The sequence below is a fragment of the Rhynchophorus ferrugineus genome, unplaced genomic scaffold (genome assembly GCF_030347505.1).
Source record: "Rhynchophorus ferrugineus isolate W39M unplaced genomic scaffold, kcgeb_rfMv2 rfM2, whole genome shotgun sequence".
Classification (NCBI taxonomy): Eukaryota; Metazoa; Arthropoda; class Insecta; order Coleoptera; family Curculionidae; genus Rhynchophorus; species Rhynchophorus ferrugineus.
The window spans coordinates 16654962-16680377 of record NW_027472581.1 but is presented as its reverse complement, the minus strand read 5'-3'; the positions used below and the strand labels follow the sequence as shown (position 1 = coordinate 16680377).

Here is a 25416-nt window from a genome sequence, read left to right as displayed (position 1 = left end):
AAATCTACCTGTGAATGGTCTTTGAGGCAGGTCCGTAACGCCATCTTTCGGCCAAATGTTTTTTTTACCTCTAAAATTAATTATATCTTTAAAGACAAGTATTATTTAAATATTTAACTCATATTAAGAAATTATAAAGAGCATTACTCCTTTTTAATTAATCAATTTGAATTTAAGTTTCAAGATATTGTTAATAGTAAAAAAATTAACAAAACTAAAATAATTGATATTTTATTTTCATTTTAACAGGGCTAATTTATTATATTTCATACTTTCAGGATGTCTGATTGAATCTGAATTAAGAGATATTAGATTGACAATAATATTTAAAATTTGATATTTAATAATTTCATTTAGAGTTAATAACATTAAAATAGTTTATTAACGTATATATAATAATATCGATATAATCTTAGTTTATTTTAAAATTATATTGGATTAAATCATTTCGGTTTAAATTGCATATATGCAACAGAACGTATTTTGTTGAACTGTCATTTAATTGCCAATAGTAAGCAATAAAATGTTAAAATAATCATTTGTTAGTTTTTTTTATGATTAAGTTGAAATTAAAAAAGAAATTAAAACTAAATTATTCTCTTTGCAATTATTTTATTATTAAGTATCTAGAATATTCCAAGAATTAAAGTTGAATTTCATATTAATTATTAATACGTCTAAAAATGCTTTTTTTGATAGATAGTAAATAAATAAAACAACATCATAGCAATGTACAAAATCATAGATTTATTAATACAAAGATGCAAGAAAAAAAAGTTAAAATGTAATATTGGTAATAAATAATGCCATATACATATAATAAAAACACTATTCAAACACAATTTATGTATTTCAGTTAAAAGACAAATATAAATTACAATTATTATGAATATATTTTAGTGCAATAACAAACAAATTATATTATTATCCAGTAATTTAGAAAAAATGTGCGCTTTCAAAGTAACTTTTGGCACATTTAAATTTAGATATTTATCTAATTACATGCAGTATTATAGCTATGTGCGATGTTATTTACATTCAAATAAATTTCTTATTAATTAATTATATACCATGTGATCAACGGGAACCTTACCAGTTTGTTTATAGTTAAATCACACGGTATGTCTTTTGTTTGTTTCTTGATTCACAAACTACATTGGAATATGAGTTTAGGTCTTTGTTATTTACTACCGATGTTGCAACTGCTTTCTTATAACATAAATAATTCCTAACCTCTTACCCCAGTGTGTTAAAGTGAATTTTATGCTACTATCTTTGCATACTTTTTAAAAATAGGGCATTCGGAATTGTAATAGTTTTTTTGATTTATATGCAAAGATTTTTCACACTGAAAAACATTCATTTTTGTAGTAAAGGTAAATGGGCGGATATCAACTTGTTAAATATTTACATTCCTTAATCTAATAATGTTGGTAATTCTATTTAAAAGGTATCGAGAAAAGGAAGTATTTCATAGAGAAAACAGTGTTTGTGTATTTTTGTTACTATGAACAATTTATCAGCTAGAAAGCATATAACATATTTCTATTTTTAAACTATTTCAATACCAGGTATATAGAATTACCACTATTTAATTATAACTTGTCGAAATATCTCTTAAATTCTTATTTTATTTAAAAATAATATGTCATGTTTCCTTATAACTATATAATTGATATAATATGGTGCATTATGGGGAAAAATCTATTAAATTAGGTATTATTTTTTAATAAAAAGTTTTCTGTGTATTTGATACATGCACTTTTTGTTTTACAAATAGTAGTATGTTTAAAAATTAGAGAAGGTGAAATCAAATATAATTTAGAATGTTTTTGATTCTTCTTCCAATAAACTCACCTTCTCTTTTGATCTGAAGGACACAGTGTAACATAAATGCTCATGTAACTGTTCTTTATAAACCAACTGTTGCGATATATTGATAGATTAGAGTTAGATGTGTCAAAAATCAAGTTAACTTTCTTTCTACGTCATTTTTACATATTATATCGGCTTCTTTTCTATAACAATAGCGCGTAATATCGCCTTAAAATTATAAACGTCTGTCACTACAACAAGAATTGACTGAAAATGGTTTTGTCCGTCCTCACTTTTACCCTGAAGACACGAGTATTGCTCTTATATCGTTTATAAAATTAAATTTAGGGCACAACTTCGACTTAAGCGTAAACATTGAACAGGTTCTGTTTGTTAGCCATTAAGCGATTTACTCTACTTGCGGTTATTTTGTTTGATTACAAATCCAGTTCGTTTTCTAACCGATAAACGTCACTACCCTACGGGTGGTAAGCAGTTTTGTGTGCTTGTGATTCGTGTGTTTGTTTTGAAAATTGATTGTCTCTAAAATGGCTATTTTTTAATGAATTATAGTAGGTGTTTTTTTGCAGTTTAGTAGGTACGGGAAATTACATTTGGAGTAAAAAGCAAGTTGCATTAAGGGTTATCTAGGTTAACTTTTAGTAGATGTCATTAAAGTGAAAACTAAAGTGTCGGGGTATTATATATGTTATTGGTTAATTGTTTGTTATGTAAATCAATAGATATGTTTAAAAATATTTTGAGATTTTCTTTTAGATAACCCTTTTGAATATAATGCTGATAAATGTATTTATACAAGTAATTTTGCCGTGAGGGAATTGTTTTTAACTCCTCATTTTTTCTTTTTCCTCCAATATACTCTTGAAGTCGCCTTTTCTGAACTCATCGTCCACCGCTTCTTTTAGCATGCTCCACAGGGATTCTTTATTGAGCAGCACGTATTCATAGTGTTTATTGTCCTCCGGATTGTTCGTGTCGGATTTGTCGTAGTTTTCGTCATCGTTTTCGACCTTAACTCTGATAAATTTCTCAGGGATGTCTTGTATTTGTATAGTATTGACGTGTCTTATCGTTTGAACACCGCTGGATGTTCTGGACGGTGTTGTTGGCGTGAGTGTGGTTTGGTGAGTTGACGGTTTAACGGTGGTTGGTAAAGTTGGTATCGATTGTTTGTTAGCTAGCTGGGGAGATTCCAATGTCTGATCGGGTTTATATATTTGGGTGACTTTATAATCGTGACTGATGGTCATGTTCGGGTCGTCTACCGATCTCAGGCCGGAAGTCTCAAAGTGTCTGGATAATGGTGGTTGTTTCGCGCTGGGATTTATCTTCAATTTAACGGGAGTGTTTTCGGTTTTCGGTTCCGTTTCCACCTCGCCTAACAGGACCTTATTGACTTCCTCGTCATTTTCGGTGCTTGATGATGATGACTGAACGTATTCCGTCGTACTGTCGGTGTTCTCCTCCAGTTCCAATATGAGCGTGGAAGATTCCGGTCTTTCGGTTGTCGTGACTTCTTCGTCCATATCTTCGGTTACCGAGTGTGTACTGATTTCCGTGCTGAGGGCGGACGGTGCCAGGTTGATAAATTTGAATGAGTTGGTTATGAAGCTGACGCTGCCCGGCGTGGTGACTGTCGTGGTTTCCTTGCTGGGTTCGCTGGTGGTACTACTGACGTGCGACGGGGAGCGTTTCAGGCACTCCTCCGGGACCGTCAAGCCGGTGCTGCCGATGCCATCGACCCCAAACCAGGTGATGACGTCGTCGGCGGTGATGGTGTTGAGCATGGAGCTCTTTCCCTGCACGTGGAAGAAGGTCTCGGCGGCGAGGTCGTCCCTAGTCACCGGGTACACCCGGGCGTAGGCAGGCCGTCGCCCGGTGATCACGAAGCTGCTGTGGACGTTGTACTGCACGCAGACCGGACACGTGATCGATACGTTCGCGAAAACGAACCACAGTCGGTTCGCATGGCTGCCGTGCTGCATCTCAGCCATTTCCTGGGGGGAGTTAAGGAGTTGGGGTGGGTTCGGCGTGATCTCGAAGCCAGAGAATAGCGTCACTTCCATGCGCAGGACGGCGGAGGGCCTGTCACCTTTCCACCTAGAAGAAAATATATTTCAAGTAAGTTACCAGTTTAATTTAATAGTTTTGATAAACTATTTCCGTATTAGGAAAAGGAATTCATTCATGGCAATCTTATCTATTGATAATTCTAAGCATTATAGAATATAAATCAACGTTCAAAGAACTGACGGGGAAACAATGTATAATCAAGAACAAACAACTGATGAATCGATATTTTTCTGTTCTGCAACCGTTGATGAAAAGTTAATGTAACAGGTTAATTGAAAAGCCCCGGCCTACTATAGTAAAACACATTTTTTGCCAGAATTTGTTTCTTTATTCATCATAATTCCCTTCAAGGGTGTCCGATTTGTCCTTTGCTTCAAAATAGGCCTCAGTTTCGGCAATCACCTCTTCATTCGATGAAAATTTCTTCTCAGCGAGCATTCTTTTGAGATCTGAGAACAGGAAATAGTCGCTGGGGTCAGATCTGGAGAATATGGTGGATGGATGGATTTTTGCCATCGTTTTCACTGACTTGTGATATGGTGCATTGTCTTGGTAAAGGAACATTTTCTTTTTCTTCAAATGCGGCCGTTTTTCGACGATTTCGTCCTTCAAACGGTCCAATGACGCTATGTAATAGTCGCTGTTGATGGTCCTTTAATAATTGTATAATGAAATATTTAGCGTTGTTGCTATATGGTATGCTAGTATTACTTAATATTATTGGTGCTTTTACGGTCTGATTGTAGGTGAACTATACATGCACACATTTACTTTCGTTAATTTTTATTTTCCAAGCTTCTGTCCAATTATTTACATTGTCACTTGCCTGTTGTAATATTCGTGTGGCTTCTTCACTATTGTCTCCGACAGCTATAATCGCAGTATCATCAGCAAATGTAGCCATCTTAATATTCTTCATTTGTGGTATATCACAAGTGTAGAATAGATAAAGCATTGGTCCCAGTACACTTCTTGTGCACTTGTTCTTGTTTAACTCTAAACATTCTCACTATAATGTATTATTTTAGTAGATCGGCGTGTTATTTTGGTAACATTTTTTGTAGTTTATGAATAAGGCCTAAGAAAACTTCATAAATATTATTGACAATATAAAAACATATGAGAAAATAAAAAGACAGAACTCTAATAGGTCTCTAATAGATTAAATTGATGGCACTAAACAAGTATGAAAAACGGAAAACACAGAAAAAATAATTTTGAATTTTTCAAAGTTTTTGTTTATGTTTTTTAGATATATTTATTTTTATATTATATTTATATATTGTACATAATATATATATATATATATATATATATATATATATATATATATATATATATATATATATGTGTGTGTGTATATATGTATATATATAAATATATCTATATACAGATTATATGTATTTTATTCATTGTATTTCATTTAATAAATTTATATCAGAAATTAAATTGTTTTTATTTAAATTTTATTGGTTAATTACACGTGACGTCAGAGCTGTCACGTGCCAAACTTCAGCAATGAACCAATCAAATATCTTCACAGAATAATGTTTCTCATACAGATGCCTATAATGGAGATTTAAATTGACCAATCAAATTTACTTGAATGGCCGATTTAACCCCATCTGGATGTTGGGCAAAGCAAAACTTTTCTCCAGAGACACCTATTGAGTTGTTGTCAACGTTCACGATGACAGGAAGGTGTATAAAACTTGAAGAGTACATATACAAATTATAATTATTAGGAGTTAACGGAAGGATTCATACGAGTTAAATTATATGGTAATAATCAATCTCTTGTACACATCCCATCAACTGATCCCGAATCTTATTCTTATAGAGAAAAGGCGATGGTAATTGGTGAGAAAAGGTTGAAAACAGATCTTGGAGATTGGTCACAGAATTCACAGCTCGCTGTAGCGCTTGAGGGCATTAAGTGGTTGTGCGAGAAATAACTATATTCCAGCCGATTAGTTTATTACATGGGGTAGGGTGCAGGAAGGAGACTGAAAAAGGTACTTTTTATTTCGAAGAGTTTGTTTAATCCATCCTCTAAGTACCAGTGACTTTGAATCGCAGCTCTGGTAAATGTTCTGATGATGTGTGGATACATGTTTTCAATAGGTAGTTAAGAGTGAACGGCATACTTGGCCATGCCATCTTCCCAAGTACCTGACAGGGGATCCACACTAGTGTCAGCAAATGACCAGTCAGCAAGAGTGATCGCTAGAGACTAGGGGATGACTGTACCTCCATTCAAGCAAGCAATATAGTGAACTGTAGGAGTCTGAAAGGATGTCATTTTCCGTATGGTTGGGTAGACATATATTTTAGGGCCTACTCTATGACATATAATTTAGCTGTGAGTATCGAGCCCTGTCTAACAAGTCTGAAAAGGCAGGTTTGTCCATTACAGACAAAGGCGCAATCAATACACAATCACAAATTCTCTACTGGATTTCAAGCAGTATAAGCATCAGTATAAATGTGGCTGTGCTCCGGGTAGAGGGAGAGTAGGTCAAAAATGCACTCGACAGGAAGGCAGTGCAGGTGTTCTTACCGCGAATTTATATAGTTTCGGCAGTAGATGAGGGGAATGGTAGATGTAAGGCTGCAAAATTTATTGGTGGCGATAATCGGAAGACACCCAACGATATTCTGAGTGCCGAGTTTTGTATGACAAGTGTTTTGAGGTAGGTATTAAAGGCAGTACTGTTTAGGGAACAGCCATAGTCACATTTGAATTGTTAACGTTAATATTATGTTTTATTAATTTATTAGATTTATTTAGATTAAAACATGTCCCAGGTATTTGGAAGATGGCGAAAATTATAATGGTCTAAAAGCCTATAGACCTATATCACTGCTGCCAGTAATATCTAAGGTGTTTGAAAAACTCCTGTTGAAAAGAATAAAACCGATCGTAGAGGGAAAAAACCTAATACCAACACACTAGTTTGGATTTATTAACAAACACTCAACAATTGACCAGCTCCACAGAATAACAGATGTTACTAAAAATGCCTGCGAAAGTAAAAAAGTATGCTCAGCTATATTCTTAGATTAGCACAAGCCTTCGATAAGGTTTCGTATGAAGGCCTTGTCCGTAAACTACAGAAAATATCACCAAAACAACATACCGAACTACTAAAGTCGTACATTACAGCCAGAATATTTAGAGTTAAACAAGAAGAAGATTACTCTACAATAAAAGAAGCTAAATCAGGTATCAGATAGGGAAGTGTACTGGGGCCAATATTCTATCTAGTCTATACTTGTGTATACCACAAATGGAGAATATTATGACGGCTACATTTGCTGATGATACTGCGATTATAGCTATCGTAGACAATAGTGAAGAAGCCTCACGAAAATTACAACAGGCGAGTGACAATATAAATAATTGGACACAAGCTTAGAACATAAGAATTAATGAAAGTAAATCTGTACATGTGTAGTTCATCTATAAAGAGACCATACAAGCACCAATGACATTAAATAATACTATCATTCCATATAGCAACAATGCTAAATATCTCGCAATTAATCTCGAACCAAAACTTCGCTGGAATGGAATATATGAAGAAGGAAATAAAAGAACTGGAATTGAAATATAGGAAAATGTATTGGCTGATTGGAAGAAAATTACAATTATCAGTGTATAATAAATTGCTATTATATAAGCAAATACTGAAACCAATATGGATATATGGAGTTTAATTATGGGGATGTTCTGCAAAGAATGACATAAATAAAATACAAATTTTTGAGAACAGTCCTGAGAGGTATTGTGGGCGCACCCAAATTCTATAGGACCCATATCGAGATCTTCAGATACCCACAGTCAGTCAAGAAATCAAGATAATTGCAAGGGGGCATGAGGAAAGACTCCATTCTAACGACAATATTGAAGTATTGCAGCTTTTGGATACCACCAGAATATGACACAGACTTAAAAGAATCAAGCTATCTGATCTTGTGTAGTGTTATAAGTGAAGTGCATATAATAAAAAATACAGCAGTGACATGTATAAACATTATTTCACCAGAGACTGAGATAGGACCGATGGGTCCTTCTAGTTATATGCCTACATTTAGGTTATCATAAAGACAAATTGTAGGTTGAATGGATACGACTAGCAACAATGTAATAATTAAATAATAAAAATATATATTATGTATTTTTATTTGCTATTGCTGTTGTAAGGGAATCAAATGTTTATCTTTACCATATACTGAAGACTTTTATATTTACCATCAATATAAAAATATTTACTTAAAAAAAGGAAGAATAGTTAAAATATATTTACTTGAAACACGTTTGTATTTTTAACGTTGGAGGTTTGCCTTCTATTTCTTCAATGGAACTCCTGTCAGGTTGGATTTCCTCAATCACTTCCGATCCAATTTCTAGTAGAGGTGTTTTACTGCTGACTGAATACGTAGAATATTTTGTTTTTCCCTAAAGCGAAACAAATACATTTAGCGATTTTTTTGAAACTGCTGTTTGTTTGCATGATCTAACCTGTATAGTGGCACATCCAGCTCCAGTTGCGTAAACGAACACTTTCGTTGGTAAACTTGGTAGATATAAGGTTTGTGATGGTTTGTCTTTATTTAAGTTCAAGGTTTCTGTCAATTCCATACCTGAGGTGGCGAGAGATATTGTTAATGATCTGGAATAAAGTATAACAAATTATCATATCAAAAATTAGTAATAAATCTTCTGCATAAATAAAATTTTTTGATGAAACTGTTGTTAAACGTAGTAGGCCCATGGTGAAAAAGGAAGAGCTTGATACAATTTAACAGAACATGGTGTATAAGTAGTAGTAGTGTCTTAAATATCTAGAGATTCAAAGAGTACTAAGGACGTCTTGGAGATTTTCCCAATAATGAATCCGAATATTCATGGCCGTATATTTTTGCTCTGCATATGGTGAGATTAACAAGGTTTAGGATAATACGACCGGATAAAACTAAATGAAACTGCTATTGCAGATGTCTACCGACGTCAAATTGTTGCAAACAGAACTAGTATAGTAAATAGAACTATAGATTGATAATATACTGATAGAAGTGAAGTCATCCTCTTCCATGAAAACGCTCGGTCATACGTTGCAAGAGTTATAAAGGATACACTTATTGCAGTTCGAACGGACGGTTTGCTGTACTTAGCGTACCCACTGGAGATAGCTCCTTTTGATTACAGCTTGGTCAGATTGATTCAGTATGTCATATTATCAGAAAAATAGGAAAAGGTTGTAGAAAATGATGAAATATATTTTGATTAATATTATTAATTTTTGTCAATCAATTTTTAAACTGGAAAATTGATCAAAATAAGTGCAAGCACCTAATTTGATGTAATTGAATGTACAAATATTACAGTAATTTATTTGCCCATAAGTAAGTATGATATCGAGACAATCAACAAATCCTTAATCACATAGCGGATAAGTTAACATAGAAAAAATGTGCTATGAAGTGTTGTTAACAGGTCAATTGAAAAGTCCCCGGCCTACTATAGTAAAACACATTTTTTTGGCACAATTAGTTTTTTATTCAACATAATTCCCTTCAAAGGTGAGACACTGATTTTATCGACCATCCAACTTTCCGATACCATTTTTGTAGTACGATTTGTCCTTTGCTTCAACATAGGCCTCAGTTTCGAAGATCACCTCTTCATTCTTTTGAGATATGAGAACGGGAAATAGTCGCTGGGGTCAGATCTAAAGAATACGGTGGATGAGGAACCAATTCGAAGCCCATTTCATGGATTTTTGCCATCGTTTTCACTGACTTGTGACACGGTGGCACCCACTTTGCACACGGCTTTCTCATTCAGTTGGTATCTTTAGAGTCTCTGCTATTTCATTCAATTTATAGTTATTCAAAATCATTTTGTGGCCTTTTAAAAATGTTTTCGTCGCTAACACTCTCTTTTGGGCGTCCATTGCGTTCACCGTCTTTGGTGCTCATTTCACCACGTATAAACTTAGCAGACCAATCCTTGATGGTTCTGATCCATTTCTTTTACAATAACAAAAGTTGCTTCACTCAAAATGCTATAATTCACAAACTAATGATCATCTGAGGGTTGGGGCTAACTAAAAAACATGTGGATTTAATTCTAGTAGCGCCATCTATGTGCCAGACCGGAAACTTTTTAATTGACCTGTTACAAACAAAATTAAATCCACTCACCTGTGTTGGTCTTTTGCTAAAGCATCATATTCAACAAATGCCTTCACTGCTGGGTATAAAAGTTCATAATGGTTGTCCAACATATGAGAACGATAGAATAAGAACCTGGCGACACTTTGGGCGCTCTTCAAGTCTCCAATGATACAGAACGTGGATAAGGCATATAGAGACGCTTTATATTCTTCAACAGTAGCTGAAAGCGTATTTTTTAAATAAAATAGTGACTGCATTATCACGAAAATATCGATACACTTACTGACAAAAGGTATTTTTAAAGTTTTCTCAGATTCTGACTCGTAGAGCCAGTCAGCTGCGTCCTGTTTAGGAGTAAATCGGGGCCAGCCGAATTCACCAGCTTCGGTTGTAGACGTGTTCCTTAACTTTTCGATAGCCCAAGCTGCTGTGGCACTTCTCACCTATAATAATAAAGGAATGTGCTTCAGAATTCTACGATAAATTAATTCTTAATATTAATTTTGTGTAATCAGAATTAGTTATGATAAAATTTTATCATGCCAGAGCATGGCTACGTTTAATCTTTTTAACAATTATCTTTGAAAAAAAAAAACTTAATAAAAAAGTAAAAAAGAATGAGATTATATTATTCATAGGAAATATAGTTATTTTAAGAATTATCATTTACTGTATATCGAATACCGCGGAGATTTACATACATAACGACAATGTATAGCAAATAAGGGAGTACAAAGAGTCACGTCAAGAACATCTTTTCAAGCCTCAAGTGCCTCAGAATAAAAAGAATCCTTTGTATTGTTCTTGCACTAATCTTAATTTATCCAAATATTAATATATTACTCTTCTAATTCTTGAATATTTTCATTTCGTTTCCTGCTTGTTGTCCATGATTCCTTCGACGTTGCTGTGATTTAGTAACCTTCTCCTATGTTTTACGGTGAAATCTAGTAGATAATTTAGTAGATCCATTTCATTCTGAGGTCATCGTACAGTTCTTCGTTTGTTACGTAGCGATAAGCGTTGATGATTAATCGAAGACATTTTTCTGTTCAACGTTTTAGTGCAATCCTAAAAGTTCAAATAGGCTTCATAACTGAGTGATAAACCAATAACTTTGATCTTAAGCAAATGCCAGGAGAATTTTGCGACTAACCAGTAAATTAATTAAATTTTGAGTGTATTTTACTCAGTGTTTTGTCTAAAATAATGTCTATCTGCTATCGAGAACTGTCAGCGAAAATAATAGAATTCTGTCTTTTAATCGCAACTCAAAATCAACATGGACAGATTTGGAGATATTAAGCTGCATTCTCTAGTCTCTGAAGTAGATTTCATTAACTGCCACTTGTAGTGTTTTATAGCTCTAGACACAGATGTTTATGTTGATTATACGAATATGTCGTGTTTTTAAAGTTGTTGAATTTTAGGTTGAAGTTGATTTATTCCTTCGTTATTAATTTGAACTTGTCATAATCAGTATATTCGTTAGTAAGATTTTGTATTTCTTGGAACTGTCGCGCGCAGTGTTAATGTGGAATGTGGTTAGATGTTAGATCGTACAAGTTTTCAGTTTTAATTTGATTTCTTGAGATAATTACAATTTGTAACATTAATGGATATTAGTAATTCATTTTCTGTTCCAGATATAAAACAAATTAGTGATTACAAAAGCAGTTTTGGGGAAAACTTTAGTTATATGTTTTATTTTTAAGTTATTTATTTTTGTATGAATTAGACCAATTTGTTTCGTTTGTATAATCTATTTTAGATGATGCAACGACGCTTACTTACCAAAACTAGAGCAAGAGTTACAGCAGCAATGGTTTCTGGAGATTCAACATTAGGTAAACTGTTCTCCAAAAATATTTTTGCTTTTTGTAATGTATCTGAAATAAAAATATATTTTTTTAGTTTGAATTTCCTTTTTTCAAATAATGTCATTATGAACACGATATTAACAGCTGCTTCAAATTTATTACAATATATTTACATAGGATAAAAGATCCTCGATAGTAGATTTGTATGTAATATTGAAAGTGTTAGTCTTCATTGGATATCAGTCAAAATAACATATTTGTATCAATTTATTGATTTACAATAGTTTAGGTAATTCCCTTAAACATATTTGAATCAAGTGATGTGATTTGTTGGTTGGAAAGTGAACTTATTCATATACATTTCCATTTTCAGTACCATTATGATCGATGGCATTTTACCACTTTTCTGGTAAAACCATAATTCCTTTAAGTAATTTTCATAAACCTCTTTTCAAGCTAATTTTACATTGCTAAGATTTGCAAAGAATGGAAGAAATCGTAATCAAACAGGGTAAAGTCCAGGTTATACTGTGGATGGATCAAAACTTACATTATACTTACCAGAATCTGAATCTGTTTCAATTCCGATCTCATAAAGAGCAATGACTGTTTCCGCAGTAATTTCCACTATATTTTCGAACCTTATTGCTTCAGGAGTCAAATTTCTCTTAGCTGATGTGTATGAACTATTAAAATAAATCAGATAGAAGTAAACAATCAAACATTTCGTTGTGTTATATTTTTATACTACCTATTAGTTTGTGCTAGGTTAACGTCGGCGTCTAATGGTGTAAATCGGCCATCATCCTCTTGACGAAGTTGCACCCATCGCTTGATGGCTTGTATTAGATCCGGATCGATGCTAAAATATAATTGAACTTTGGAGAGAGCTTCCAAAATGGATACGGTAGCTCGGTGACTGCCAAACATGGGGTGCTCGCTGAAGGAATAGTCCTCTTTTTTAAAGGATAATATTGACTGTATCTGAAATAAAAATATTTCTATTTACTATTTGTGTTGCTGGTTTTGTAATAGATTTCACTAGCCATAAGTATACAAAGTTATAATTTGATACGTATTCCATTTTATTTTACCGGTATTAACCCTAACAACAACGACAAAACATAATAATAACCTCCACCCAAAACATAATAATAACCTCCACCCATGAGAACATATGTGGATATATGTGAGACAAATTACGTCCCGGTAAGCCGAAAATGTTTAAATATTCAGAATTGCAGCAGTTATTGGATGAAGACCTAGCACAAGTTCAATTGGCAGAAAGTTGAATATGAGCCGAGTCGCAATTTCTGAACGATTGCAAGCGATGGGAAAGATTCAAAAAGTAGAAAGATGGGCACTACATGAATTGAAAAACAGGCAGTTAGAAAACTGAAAACTTGTCAGTGAAATGCCGCTTGAAAGATATGAAAAAAATTCAATTCGACACTGAATAATACAGGGTGGTGAAAAATGGATTTGTTTAAAAAATCTCAACCAAAAAATCATGTTTATGGCCTGGCGAAGCTGGCCCATCGATGAAGGCTAAGTTGCTTTGATCGCAAGGCCATACTGTGTGTTTGGTGCAACCAGGTTGGTGCCATATTTTATGAACTCTTTCAACCTGGATATACAGTTACATAGCGCATACATTATAGCACTTCGTCGGTTTCAGATTAAGTTACAAATTGGCTAGATCAATTAGCTCAAAGGAGAAACTAGTCTTTTGGAATGGCACCCATAAATTGCGTGAGAGATGAGCAAAATATATAGAATCAAATCGCCAGTACTTGAATAAATACATTTTAACTATCCATTGTAAATGACATATTTTCTTTAAAATCCCGGAAAGGAATTATGAGCACACCTGATAAAACAATGAAAACTGGAATTGGAACAATGAAAACAGTATATTCGTTCGTTATTGTTCTGTTAAAGTTTAGGTCTTTCAGATAGAATAAAGTTAAAGGCTCTTAAATAAAAATAAAAATATTAATTTATATAAATTTTGAAGCTCTATGATGTGAAGTGCTGGTCAGGAAAGTCAGGCGTCATTTATCGAATCAAATTCTAATCGGATGGAGTGATTTCTAATATTTTCCATGGAACGAGTCAATTGATAAGTCCCCGTGTAGATAAAATATTGCTTTTTGAAGGGAAAAAGTACAGTTGAAGCAAAAACTTGGTTTGATGCCGAGTTTCCGGACACTGCCCCAGGAAAATCAATCATCAAGGATTGGTAAGCTAAGTTTAGATGTGAACAAAGCGTCCACTGCACCCAAGAGAAGTTGTTACCGACAAAAACATTTAAAAACAAAATGATTTTGAATGAACGTAAATTGAAACTAAATGAAATAGCAGACACTCTAAAGATATCAACTAAACGTGTACATCATATCATTCAATATTTGGGTATGAGAAAGCTTTGTGGAAAGTGCACTTTTGACCAAAAACAATGACGAGTTGATGATTCGGAGCAGTGTTTGAAAATGATCGCGTAAGCGTAATAAACCCGCGTTTTTCGTCGATATGTGACAATGGATGAAATATGGCTCCATCATTTCACTCCTAAGTCCAATCGACAGTCTTCCGAGTGGACTGCGCATGATGAATCCGCTCCAAAGCGTGAGAAAACGCAAGAGTTGTCTGGTAAGTTTACGGCGTCTGAATTTTGAGATGCGCATGGAATAATTTTCATTGACTACCTTGAAAAAGGAAGGACCATCAACAGCGACTATTACATTGAAGGACGAAATCGCCGCATTTGAAGAAACAGAAAGTGCCGCTTCATCAAGACAATGCACCGCGTCACAAGTGAGTGAAAACGATGAAAAAAATCCATGAATTGGGTTTCGAATTGTTTCGTCATCCACCGTATTCTCCAGATCTGACCCCCAGCGATTCTCTCCTGCTCTCATATCTCAAAAGAATGGTCGCTGGAAAGAAATTTTTGTCGAATGAAGGGGTGAAAAATGGTATTGAAAAGTTGGAGGGTTGCTATAATCAGTATCCTTTGAAGGAAATTAAACTTAAGTTAACTATAAAAAACAATAAAAAAACTAATTTTGCCAAAAGGAATATGTTTTACTATGGTAGGCCGGGGACTTTTCAATTGACCTGTTAGTTTTCACAAAACCGGCCTAGGCCTTATCTTAACCTTTTCTGAAGAGAAAATTTGTGACGCGAATTCAAAATTGCTAACATTTCAAGGTTATGTTGGGGACAACTGTCTTATTAGTAGTTCTTTTCGCAGTAATTTCATTGTTATAAGAATGTATAATTAACTATAAGATTACTAGATAATAACATAATGCCAGAGAAAATTTTGAATGGATTTAATGGGAGAATGGGAGAACTAAATAAAATAAGAGAAATACTGACGATTGTATCTTTAACAATGATGTTAAAACAAGTTAGTACATTATGATGATGGATGTGGTGGAGACTTTTGGTAAGATGTGACACGAGAGGCTTAATTTTAAATTATACAGTATATTATCTAGACAGTTTGCAGTACTGTTAAAATCTTATATTTTGGATAGATGCTTTAGGGTATTCGGAATTGAAAGAAATAAAAACGAGATTGTCAAAACGTAACGTTCTTGGACCGGTCCGCCTGTAGTACTGATATATACTGTTGTCGCTAAAAACAACGACCACGATAGAGCACCAATGAAATTGTAAGCCTGAGTAAATAAAATTAATGATTGGACTAAGCAATGGAGAATCTATTTGAACGAAACTATATCTGTACATGCATCACAGAAATCAATACATCCTTGTGAAAATACATAATCAAGTGCAATGCAAACACTGCAAAATATTTAGGAATGTCACTGGGCATGAGACTGCTCTGGAAGGCCTTTGTAAAGAAATTAGTATTAAATATAAAATAATGCATTGGCTATATGAAAGAAATCTTGCCCGGTATACTTAAACCTATTTAGATATGGATTTAGATATGGATTTAGATATGGAGTTGTGCAGTAAGACTAATCTGGATATAATTAAATGGCTTCAGAGCAAAGTATTGAGGGGAGCTCTTAGTGCCTCGTGGTACTTTAGAAATGGTGATTGTCATAGAGTTTTAACAATAAATAACCAGACCACCAGAACTATTAACAATTTGCCCAGAGTCACGAGTCAAGTCAAGACTTTTTCACCATACATACGGTGACTCAGGAAGACTAAGACTTTGAAGTGGTTGTTCAATTACTTGTTTAATTCATAAATAATTTCCGGAATGCTGATTCAATAGGGTCAAAAATAACTTGTTCTTAGAGAGGTCAGTGAGTATAATCAGTTAGTTCCTGGATATCTTTCTTTAAGTAAACGTAACTCTTACTTAATTACTTATATTAAACTTATTTTTACAGTTACAATAAAATGCAACACTATAAAATATCCGAACTATCTTCGATCGTACGGATCGATCTTATTTAACAAATTTGACTAAAAACTAGTCGTGAATATAATGTGAATTGGTCGTGAATGCTTTCATGAATGACTGCGAACTTTTTAAAATTTTTTTCTTGTTCCAGAATTATTAGCTGGAACCAAATGGTCTTTTGCTGATGTCGCTTTAGGTTCGGGATAGTGGAGTGTTTTGCGGGCGACGGAGACCCTGGGTTACGACTGAGATTGTCGTATTTGGTTATCTACTCAGGTTTGTGGATGGGTAGGGATTTGATTAAGGTCTTATCGTGTTCTAAGGCTCCCAGGAAGAACCTTACACTGAGCATGTTCGTGAAACTCTTCACGAACGGCATGCCTGATTCGAGGTGAGTGTTGACGTTCTGTGTTGTGCTGTGCTGTACTGTGCTCCGAAGAGGCAGTTCCAGAATGGGAAAAGTAGACTCTACACGCCATGGCCTTTGCAGATAGCGTGCTAGATTTGGGCTGACCATTGGAACTTGCGGTCGAAATGGAGACCGACATATGATACCTTCTGGAGCCAGGGGATAGGAACTTTATCGATGCGATGGCTATAGACGTAGAACTCCTTGCGGTGGAACGGAATAGCCTGAGTTTTCCTCGGGTTTATCTGCAGTTGAAGTCTGTCGCGAATAGCGTTGGGATTGTAGTTGGTTTTGAAGAAAGCTGTGTCATCTGCATAAAATGCTGTGTGGGAATGTTTGTGGAGTGGGAAATCAGCCATGTATAGGTTGAAAAGGGTAAGGGCTTAGTGGAGCACCTTGCGGAACTCATGCGGAGCTCTGATTTCAAGAGGAGACTGCGTCACCGATCCTCACTTGAAAGGACCTACCGTCCAAGTATGAATCTGTCAGGGAGATTAGGTCATTCAGTAGACCAAGCTGTTTAGATTTGAATATTAAACCGCCAATCTTGGTCGAAAGCTTTGGAAACATCTAAGAAGGTAGCTCCAGTTTTCGACCTTTTCTTAATGCCTGATGGATTGTTGCCGCGAAGCGAGTAGCTTGATGAATGCTTGAGTGTTTAACACGGAAACCGAATTGTTCGTTTGGGATTATCTTGTGTACGTCGACGAAACTGTTTAAAGCGTGTAGTATCGCTTCTTCAACCAGTTTGGAATGACTGCGAACCTCTTGGTTCGCCTTATTTAAGATGGTGTGTATATCACACCCACTCCGAAACTATACAGTATCCCACAATGATCTTTTCTTGGAACCAATAGCCTACTTATACGGTTTTTTCCCAAGTAAACTAGAGGCCAGGCAATGGTAATAAGATATTCTGCCAGAGAGATCCAAAATACCGTCATAAAGCTACAAAAAGGCAGATGTTATGAAAACAGTATTTTGGGAAGTACGTATAAGAATATTATAAAAATATTTAACAATGTTTTTAATTTATTTCTCTGACATTCTGTACAGTGGTGTAGTGTGGTTTTACAGCCAAAGCGGAGAACAGTGCTGGTTTACACATTTACCCAAGTTTTTACACTTTTTTTTTATATAGAACTCATTGATCAAGTATTCAGATTGTAGTATTTAGGAATATTGCTTACTTTTCCTGGTAGTAGTCTGAACACTTCCAAACTTTCGCTGTTATTAGCTGGTTTCTCGCGTCTATCGGCCGTCAGTAAAGGTGTTAGTGATGCGAGCACTGCTGTTAATCCCCCATCGCCTACTCTGTTGATTCGCGGCATCGCCAACCCACCGGATATAGTCAATTCGCCGGTCTCGGAACCAGGCACAACGTTTTTCGGCGTATCCAAATGAAGCACCTGACTGAAGCCTGATTCCTCGTTGAAGTTCCATATCCTGAAAATAATTTAATATTTGAAAAATATGAATTTCAGTCTAATTTTTAATACTAAAGGATATATTTTTTAATAAGTTTTATCGTTCGACGAAAATGGACGTGTATCTTGTTACAATAATTATAATTGAATGTTATGCAATAGTGAAATGTTATTCTTGAGGATACGTTACTCCACAACTATCTCCGGATTTGGCACATGCGCACTCTTATGCATATAATTAACCATAGAAAATAAAGTATATTGTCTTCCTTTTCTAATGACGGTACATTCTTTTCATGTCGACAGTCGATGAAGTCAAAACAACAAAAATCTCGGATATTTAGATTTTGTATTACATTAATAATTCTATAGTAATAGTAATTAAATTGTTGTGTTATTCTTAGTGGTTTAACATATATTGGTTTTAAAATGTGGAAGAACGAGGGTAAGTGCAGAATGTAAGGTTATATTTTTAAAAGTTATAAAATCCAAACAGCATCAATTTTATTTAGAGTGGGAATGTTAGCTACCAAATGTATGTAAGACATCATTATCAACGACATCGAATAGGTATCAACATATGCCAAAATATAATGATAACAGGAACAGAGAAGAAAATGATTCTTGTAGGGATAGGAATAGTAGAAAAAAATGTAGTAACTGGTAATAATTAGACATTTATTTTAAACATAATATATTTTAGTAATGATTTAAATTTTATTTTATAGGTAAGATATTTATAGGTAGCTAGAATTTGTTAAGAGTGAATGTCGAAGAATGTGAAATTCAGAGAAGAAGAAATTAGACATTTTGCTAAGATGTAAGAACAGTGTACAGTGATACTATAAAATAATTAAATTTGCTAACAAAAATAAACCTGGATAAAATAAACGAAATATAAAACTATTAACGATATCCTAATGACCTAATGACAAGGAAAATACATAGGGTTTGAATATTGTATAAATAAATCCGTTTGGAATAAACGCACTAAAAATTTTAATTATCTTTTATTTCTCTTTATCTTTATTCCTTTTAAGGGAGTTCTGTTCAAACCACCGCGGAGAGCAAACGTACCTTTCAGAACGCTCTGTTGTAAGAGAAACAAAACATCTGAGTTACTCTTGGCGTCATAAAAGTACCGGTCATAAAAAGTGAAAACCTAGTCTCAACCATTGTAGGGCGAGAAACATTGATAAAAAATTCATTTAAAACGTGAACTATTGAACGTGAATTTAATTTTTTTATATAAGCAAAGCTCTACGTTCTAGGAATTTTCTTTCTTATTTTCGGAACGGTAAATCGAGCGAGTGAGATATGACGTATGTAAAAATTTAAATTAAACATTTTATAATTTCAATACAACTGTAAATACAACTACAAAAAACAAACACAAAAAACAAAAAATTACAAACAAAAAATGCTAGAAAATTCCTGAAGAACAAGTCGTCCGAAAACGGACGAAAATCAGGGGCTATTGGCTTCAAAAACCCATCCAAACATACAACAGTTTCAGTGCCCTGACAGAAGAGATAAAAGAAAACCAGAACAAAAAAGAAAAGCAATCAAAAGCAATTCCCAAACCACCCCTAATAACAATATATAAGGTATCTGTATGACTTGCTCAAGAAAATATGTAATAATTACACAATAAAAACAATCGGAACTGAAATAATGAAGATTGAAATGTTTGACCCTGAACATTTCAAATTTTGAATAAGAGAATTGGACAATAGAAACACGGAATATCATACTTTTCGACTAAAGGCCGAAAAAACTTTTAAATTCGTCATAAAAGGACTACATCATGCCACAGATTCAAACACAATTAAAACGGACCTAGCTGAACAAGGCCACGAAATTGAAAATATATGTTACATAATATTAAACATCACGCAACAATGGAGCCACCGCCAATGTTTTATATTTATTTGAAACCAAAAGAAAATATTAAATATGTTTACGAGTTTAAGTATTTGCACCACAATGTCATTAAATGTGAGCCACCATACTTTTAGAGAATTATTTTTCCAGACCATTATTTACCATTCGACAAGGTGTGGCATACTGGACTGCATGTTAAATTGAAAAAGTGTTTGCCCCATACGCACTTTCAACAGCTGAAATGATACCTCACAGATAGATGTTTTATTGTCAAATAGGGTGACGAATACATTGACCTACAGCCAGTATATTCGGGTGTTCCGCAGGACAGTGTTCTTGACCCATGGCAACATATGCTGACAATACAGCGGTTTTATCATCACACGAGGATTTAATATCAGCCAAGAAACCTTCAACATCATAACAAAGTCGAATTGTGGTTGAAAACGTGGCGTATCAAAGCAAATGAAACAAAATATACCCATGCGACATTCACCCTTTGTAGAAGAACATGCACCTCAGTAAAATTGAATAATCATGAACTTACGCAAGCAGACAACGTTACATATCTGGGAATGCATTTCGATTGACGTTTGATATGGAAAAACATATAGTTACAAAACGCAAACAGCTTGCAGCAACTGCATTAAGTAGAGTGCAATGATTAAATCTAGTTTTATCAAGAAATATGTATACAGGTATTAACAGAACAAACTAAGGAGAAATAGAGTGATATCAAAACGTCTTTACAAGGTAAGACTCTATCGAAGGGCACAAGAACTAAAAACAGCTTGGGCTTAAACTAAACCAAATATACTGGCTGATAGGGCGAAAATCTAAATTATCATTAGATAACAAGGTTTTGCTGTATAAGTCAATACTTAGGACCATTTGGACCTATGGTGTTGAACTGTGGGTTACTACTAGTAAATCTAACAGAGATATCCTCCAGAGGTTCCAGAATAAAGTGTTGCGAGTGATCGTCGTCGATGTCCCATATTACGTGTCCAACAATCTGATTCAGCGCGATATCCACATAGAACCCATAACGAGTGTGATTGGGAGTGTTAATGGGAAGTACTCTGAAAGACCATTAGTGCATTGCAATGCACTCACCGAACGGTTAAATGTGCGCGATGACAGTGAAGTACGTAAGCTCAAACGCAAACTACCCTACGAATTAATTACTAGACACATCGAGTGAGATTTAATAATCTCTAGAATAAGCTAGAATAGTTTTTAGAATAAGTTAGGATATACTTTAAAATAAGTTAGAATAGTATATAGAATAAGATTTAGATTATAAGTTGTACAGCAGCTCACTTACTGAAGTGATCTACTACATGTCAGGATAGTTATAATATATAACTGAAATCATGTAATAATACTTATTGCCAACGGGCAGATTGTTGACATTATAGGAGATTTAGAGATATTTAAAATAATCTTAATGCCATTTAAGGCATTATCAAAATTTACACAACTGGAACAGACAACATCTTGAACCAAAGCGTTTGGTTGAACGGACGTCCAAATCTGGAAAATGATGAAGGAAACTCGACGACAGAGACTCAACGATCAACCATTTAAACCGAATTCAGTGCAGAGCCGGACTAGTCGGCGCGTACAAATTAAATTCGGAATTCGGGACGTGCCGCCGAGCTTAAAATTGGCCCCGCGGAGGGATGAACGTAAATGATTCGTGAAATTGTTTCGCTATAAAAAGGGAGAAGGGAATTTTATTTCGGGGGGTATACCAGACCGCGCAAAAATTCGTGAATTGAAAGCGCGGGGGCTCGACTGCCTTCCTGCCTGGGTTTTACTTCGGGGGCAATAGCTCGTGCGAAAAAGTCGTTCTTTTTTATAATCTGATTTACAAATAAAACTGCTTCGAGGGCGGAACTTTTAAACTGTTTTTACTTGGACTGTTGCCGAGTCGATGGCAATGCGTTTATGTCGGTGATGGCTGGCGAAATTTTTGAAGACAGCTTTAGGATATTATTTTATTAACTAATTTAGATAATATTTAAAACAACTTATTAGGTATCTAGGTTATGTGTGAAATGGAGTATTTGTTATTGCAAACAGTTAATGGGGTGAACTTCGTATTACCTAATCAGTTCTTGGAGAATAGTTTGCCATACTGTTGAATTGTAAGCACAACGCCGATCAAACTACGGATAACATAAATTGGTAAAAATTGATTACTGAATCTGGTACTGCGTTCCTAGTAAGTGATATACTTATTCTAGTATCTCCAATTGTTTACTGTTTGTTAACTTATTTCTGTTACAAATTTAAATTAACAATACTTGTAAAATTAACCTAAAATACTTCCTAACCACAACTCTTTCAAACAATACCGTGCGGCTGTGAAATTTGTCAAGCTAGTTCATAGAAAAAATAGAAATTTCACGGTATAGGCGACCTTGGGGAAATGTTTTGTTTAGTTCAATCAACTGTAGCACTGCGATCGCAAATTGTGATTGGCTAGTTTAAATTCCTGGTGCCGCCACTAACATGAAATGTGATTGGTCGATCAAATTGTGTGAAATCAGCATTTTCTATGGGCGTCCATTTTTATTTGTTGTTTGTAGGTTATGGTTTTTGTTTAGATCACGAAATTTTCGTTTTACATATTTCGTTTTGTGCATATTTTCTGTTTTACATTAATTATTATAGAGTAATAATATAAAAATTGATGACAATGCGTCAGTGTAGTAAAGATGTAGTGTACCGGGGTAAAAATATATAATGATTAGACATCGTTTCCCAAGGAATGATCTCGCTCCTTTCCAAAAATGGGTTGATCAAGTAAATAATAGTAAGTTACCTGGATAAACCACAATGCAAATATATCAACGTCATGGTGTTTGTTATGGACATTTTAGTCAAAAATTTAGAATTATCCTTCCTTCACGAAATTAGGGTAAATGCATATCCATCATTGGTTTTATCAGGTACATATAAAATTATCTATCTACTACATGTCTGTTTATATATTGTTTATTTACAGAAAATTAAAACCTTATGAAGATGTTAGTGGTAATAAAATTCAATTAATCTACCAAATTGTTCGTATGCTGCCAGTGTGATGTCTCTACATAAAGAAGTCTTACAAGAAGGTAATAATTAATATAACTGGATAATTAGTAGTAATAAATACTACTTTTAATGGTAAAATATCCCTAAACTATTTGCAATACTTCAAATTTTTAGAACAATCAGTGTTCAATCATTTTATAGTAGAGGAATTATATATTTAAATTTGATTGCCTTGTTAAGAAAATATTTGTTATGGTGCCATCAATTAAAAATTTAATCGCTATTTTTAGGGGATTTATTACCTTAAAGAAATCTATTTTGTCTAAATTTACAAATAACTACATTTAACAAATCTTAACCAAGATTGCTTAAAGAATTTTGTTGGATCTATTAGAAGTCATGGAGGTAGAAACAGCATCCTTCCACTAGTACGTTCGAGAAATTTTTAAAAGGGCTCATCACTTCAATTTTTTCACATCATTCGCCCAGAGAAAATCGTGAAGAAGATGAACATGTTAGATAACTTATATTCTTTTTTAACGGGAGATCTAGTACCACTTGAGGTTGTTAAATCACCAGTTGAGTCTATATTTTTAGTTCCAGAGAATTTTGCTCTGAAGAAAACAAGAGTCTAATATTGTATTTTAGTCTTATTTCAGGCTATTTAACAAAACTTCTGAAAAAGAGACAACATGCAATATTTGTCTATATTCTATATTAAGTAGTTCCCCAGATTAAATACTCTAAAATCTGAATATCTTTAAAAATACATACATTTTTAATGTTTCAACTGTCCAATCCATAATTATTTTCAAGACCAAATTTTAGTTATTATGAGGTGTGATTGTATTTTTGGTTTAATGAAGTTAATGCAATATCAACAGGGAAGGATTTAAAGTTTACCTTCAATGTATCAAGATAAGTTAGAACTCTAATAGATCCCATAAAATTGATGGCACTAAACATATATGGGAAGGCGTTATGGAAGAATTATAGATATTTTAATATTGCTTAGAATAGAGTTCATAATTGTTTTTTTTTGCTTTTTGTTTATATATATTTATATTATTTACACTTATGTATATTTGTATAGGTTTTTATTTTAATAAATTAATTTTAAAAAGTAAATTTGATTTTTATTTAAATACTATTGGCCAATAAATGTGACGTCACAAAATAATCAGGGGAAATGGCAGACCAATCAAAGCAAAGTATTTTCCTTACAGGTTTCCACATAACTATTTTAAACTAACCAATCAGATTCGCGTTGTCAGCGCCGCCAATGATTGGACTAAGCGAAACTTTGCCCCACTACTTACCATTGCAGTTGCACACCCTTGAGCTAGTTTATATAATAAACACGAATGAGCAGTTCTGGCTAAACAGCACGTATAGTCTATCCAAATATTTTTTGCCGCAATTTGTAAATTCGTTTTAGAATCAGATAATATTTTCCTGCTCATTTTATTCTATTTAGAAAGAGACTCAATGCTGTCTGATAAGTTCGAACGTGTAACCGAACTAGCCTGTCAAAATAATCCGGTTGTCAAACGAATGCAAACTTCTTCAAAACAATAGTGATATGAGCTTATAAAGCGGCAAAAGTTATATTGTTTTAATACACTTCAAATAGCTGCTTATTATTACTCTGAATGAAAATTCCGAAGCCACACAGAATAGATTGCGTTTCTAATCAGTTACTTTGAACAGGATCCAGATAATTGAGGCCTCTTTTTCCAATAAAATTAATTTGCTGCGATTTTTATTGAAAATATTTTTACTGTGTTGCAGTAGCACTGAATATTAGTAAAGACACGGTCCTGTGTAAGGACACGGAACTTCCGGATATTGCTTTTAAAAGAATACAATTTTTAAAAGCATATGATAAAATGAAGGAAAACGTATTATCTCAATTTATGTTTTTATATGAGACATGGATATTTCAGAATGGGACCAGTATATCCAATGATCAGTCATGGCAAAATAGTTAACAACACCTTCGGTTAGGATAATCTCGATCCGATACATTGAAGAAGAAACTGAAAGATGATTAATTTGTGAACAAATATTTGTTAGATTGGAAATTAACCGCCTAGTTATTCACTTGAATGAAACTTTCTAAATATGATACGATTCAATGCTGTCAATTTCCAAGGGCGATGAGAGTGGAAACAATTAATATATGATAACTGCAGGAAATATAATTGTAGAATGTAAAAGATTTATGTGCACTTATATATGTGTAATAGTTCAGAATATACATGAGGATTTGTTAAGCCAGGAGAGAAATAATAGTAACTGTTTTGCAGATATGGCAAATAAATTAAGGAGAATGCAGTGATTAAA

The 25416-nt window shown here is 34.0% G+C and overlaps 1 protein-coding gene across 1 annotated transcript in view; it reads right to left on the bottom strand.

The window, feature by feature from the left end:
* Positions 1-2520: 2520 nt before the first annotated feature.
* The window catches only part of LOC143189965 (C3 and PZP-like alpha-2-macroglobulin domain-containing protein 8), a 468650-nt gene continuing 445754 nt past the window's right edge, over positions 2521-25416 (bottom strand). The window contains exons 18-26 of the mRNA XM_076393989.1: positions 17905-18160; positions 12664-12896; positions 12474-12598; positions 11887-11981; positions 10376-10535; positions 10120-10312; positions 8435-8585; positions 8220-8371; positions 2521-3936 (exon numbers count right to left, since the gene is read on the bottom strand). Coding sequence (XP_076250104.1) covers positions 2661-3936; positions 8220-8371; positions 8435-8585; positions 10120-10312; positions 10376-10535; positions 11887-11981; positions 12474-12598; positions 12664-12896; positions 17905-18160 — 2641 coding nt within the window. The 3' untranslated portion in view covers positions 2521-2660. The remainder of the gene's footprint in view (positions 3937-8219; positions 8372-8434; positions 8586-10119; positions 10313-10375; positions 10536-11886; positions 11982-12473; positions 12599-12663; positions 12897-17904; positions 18161-25416) is intronic.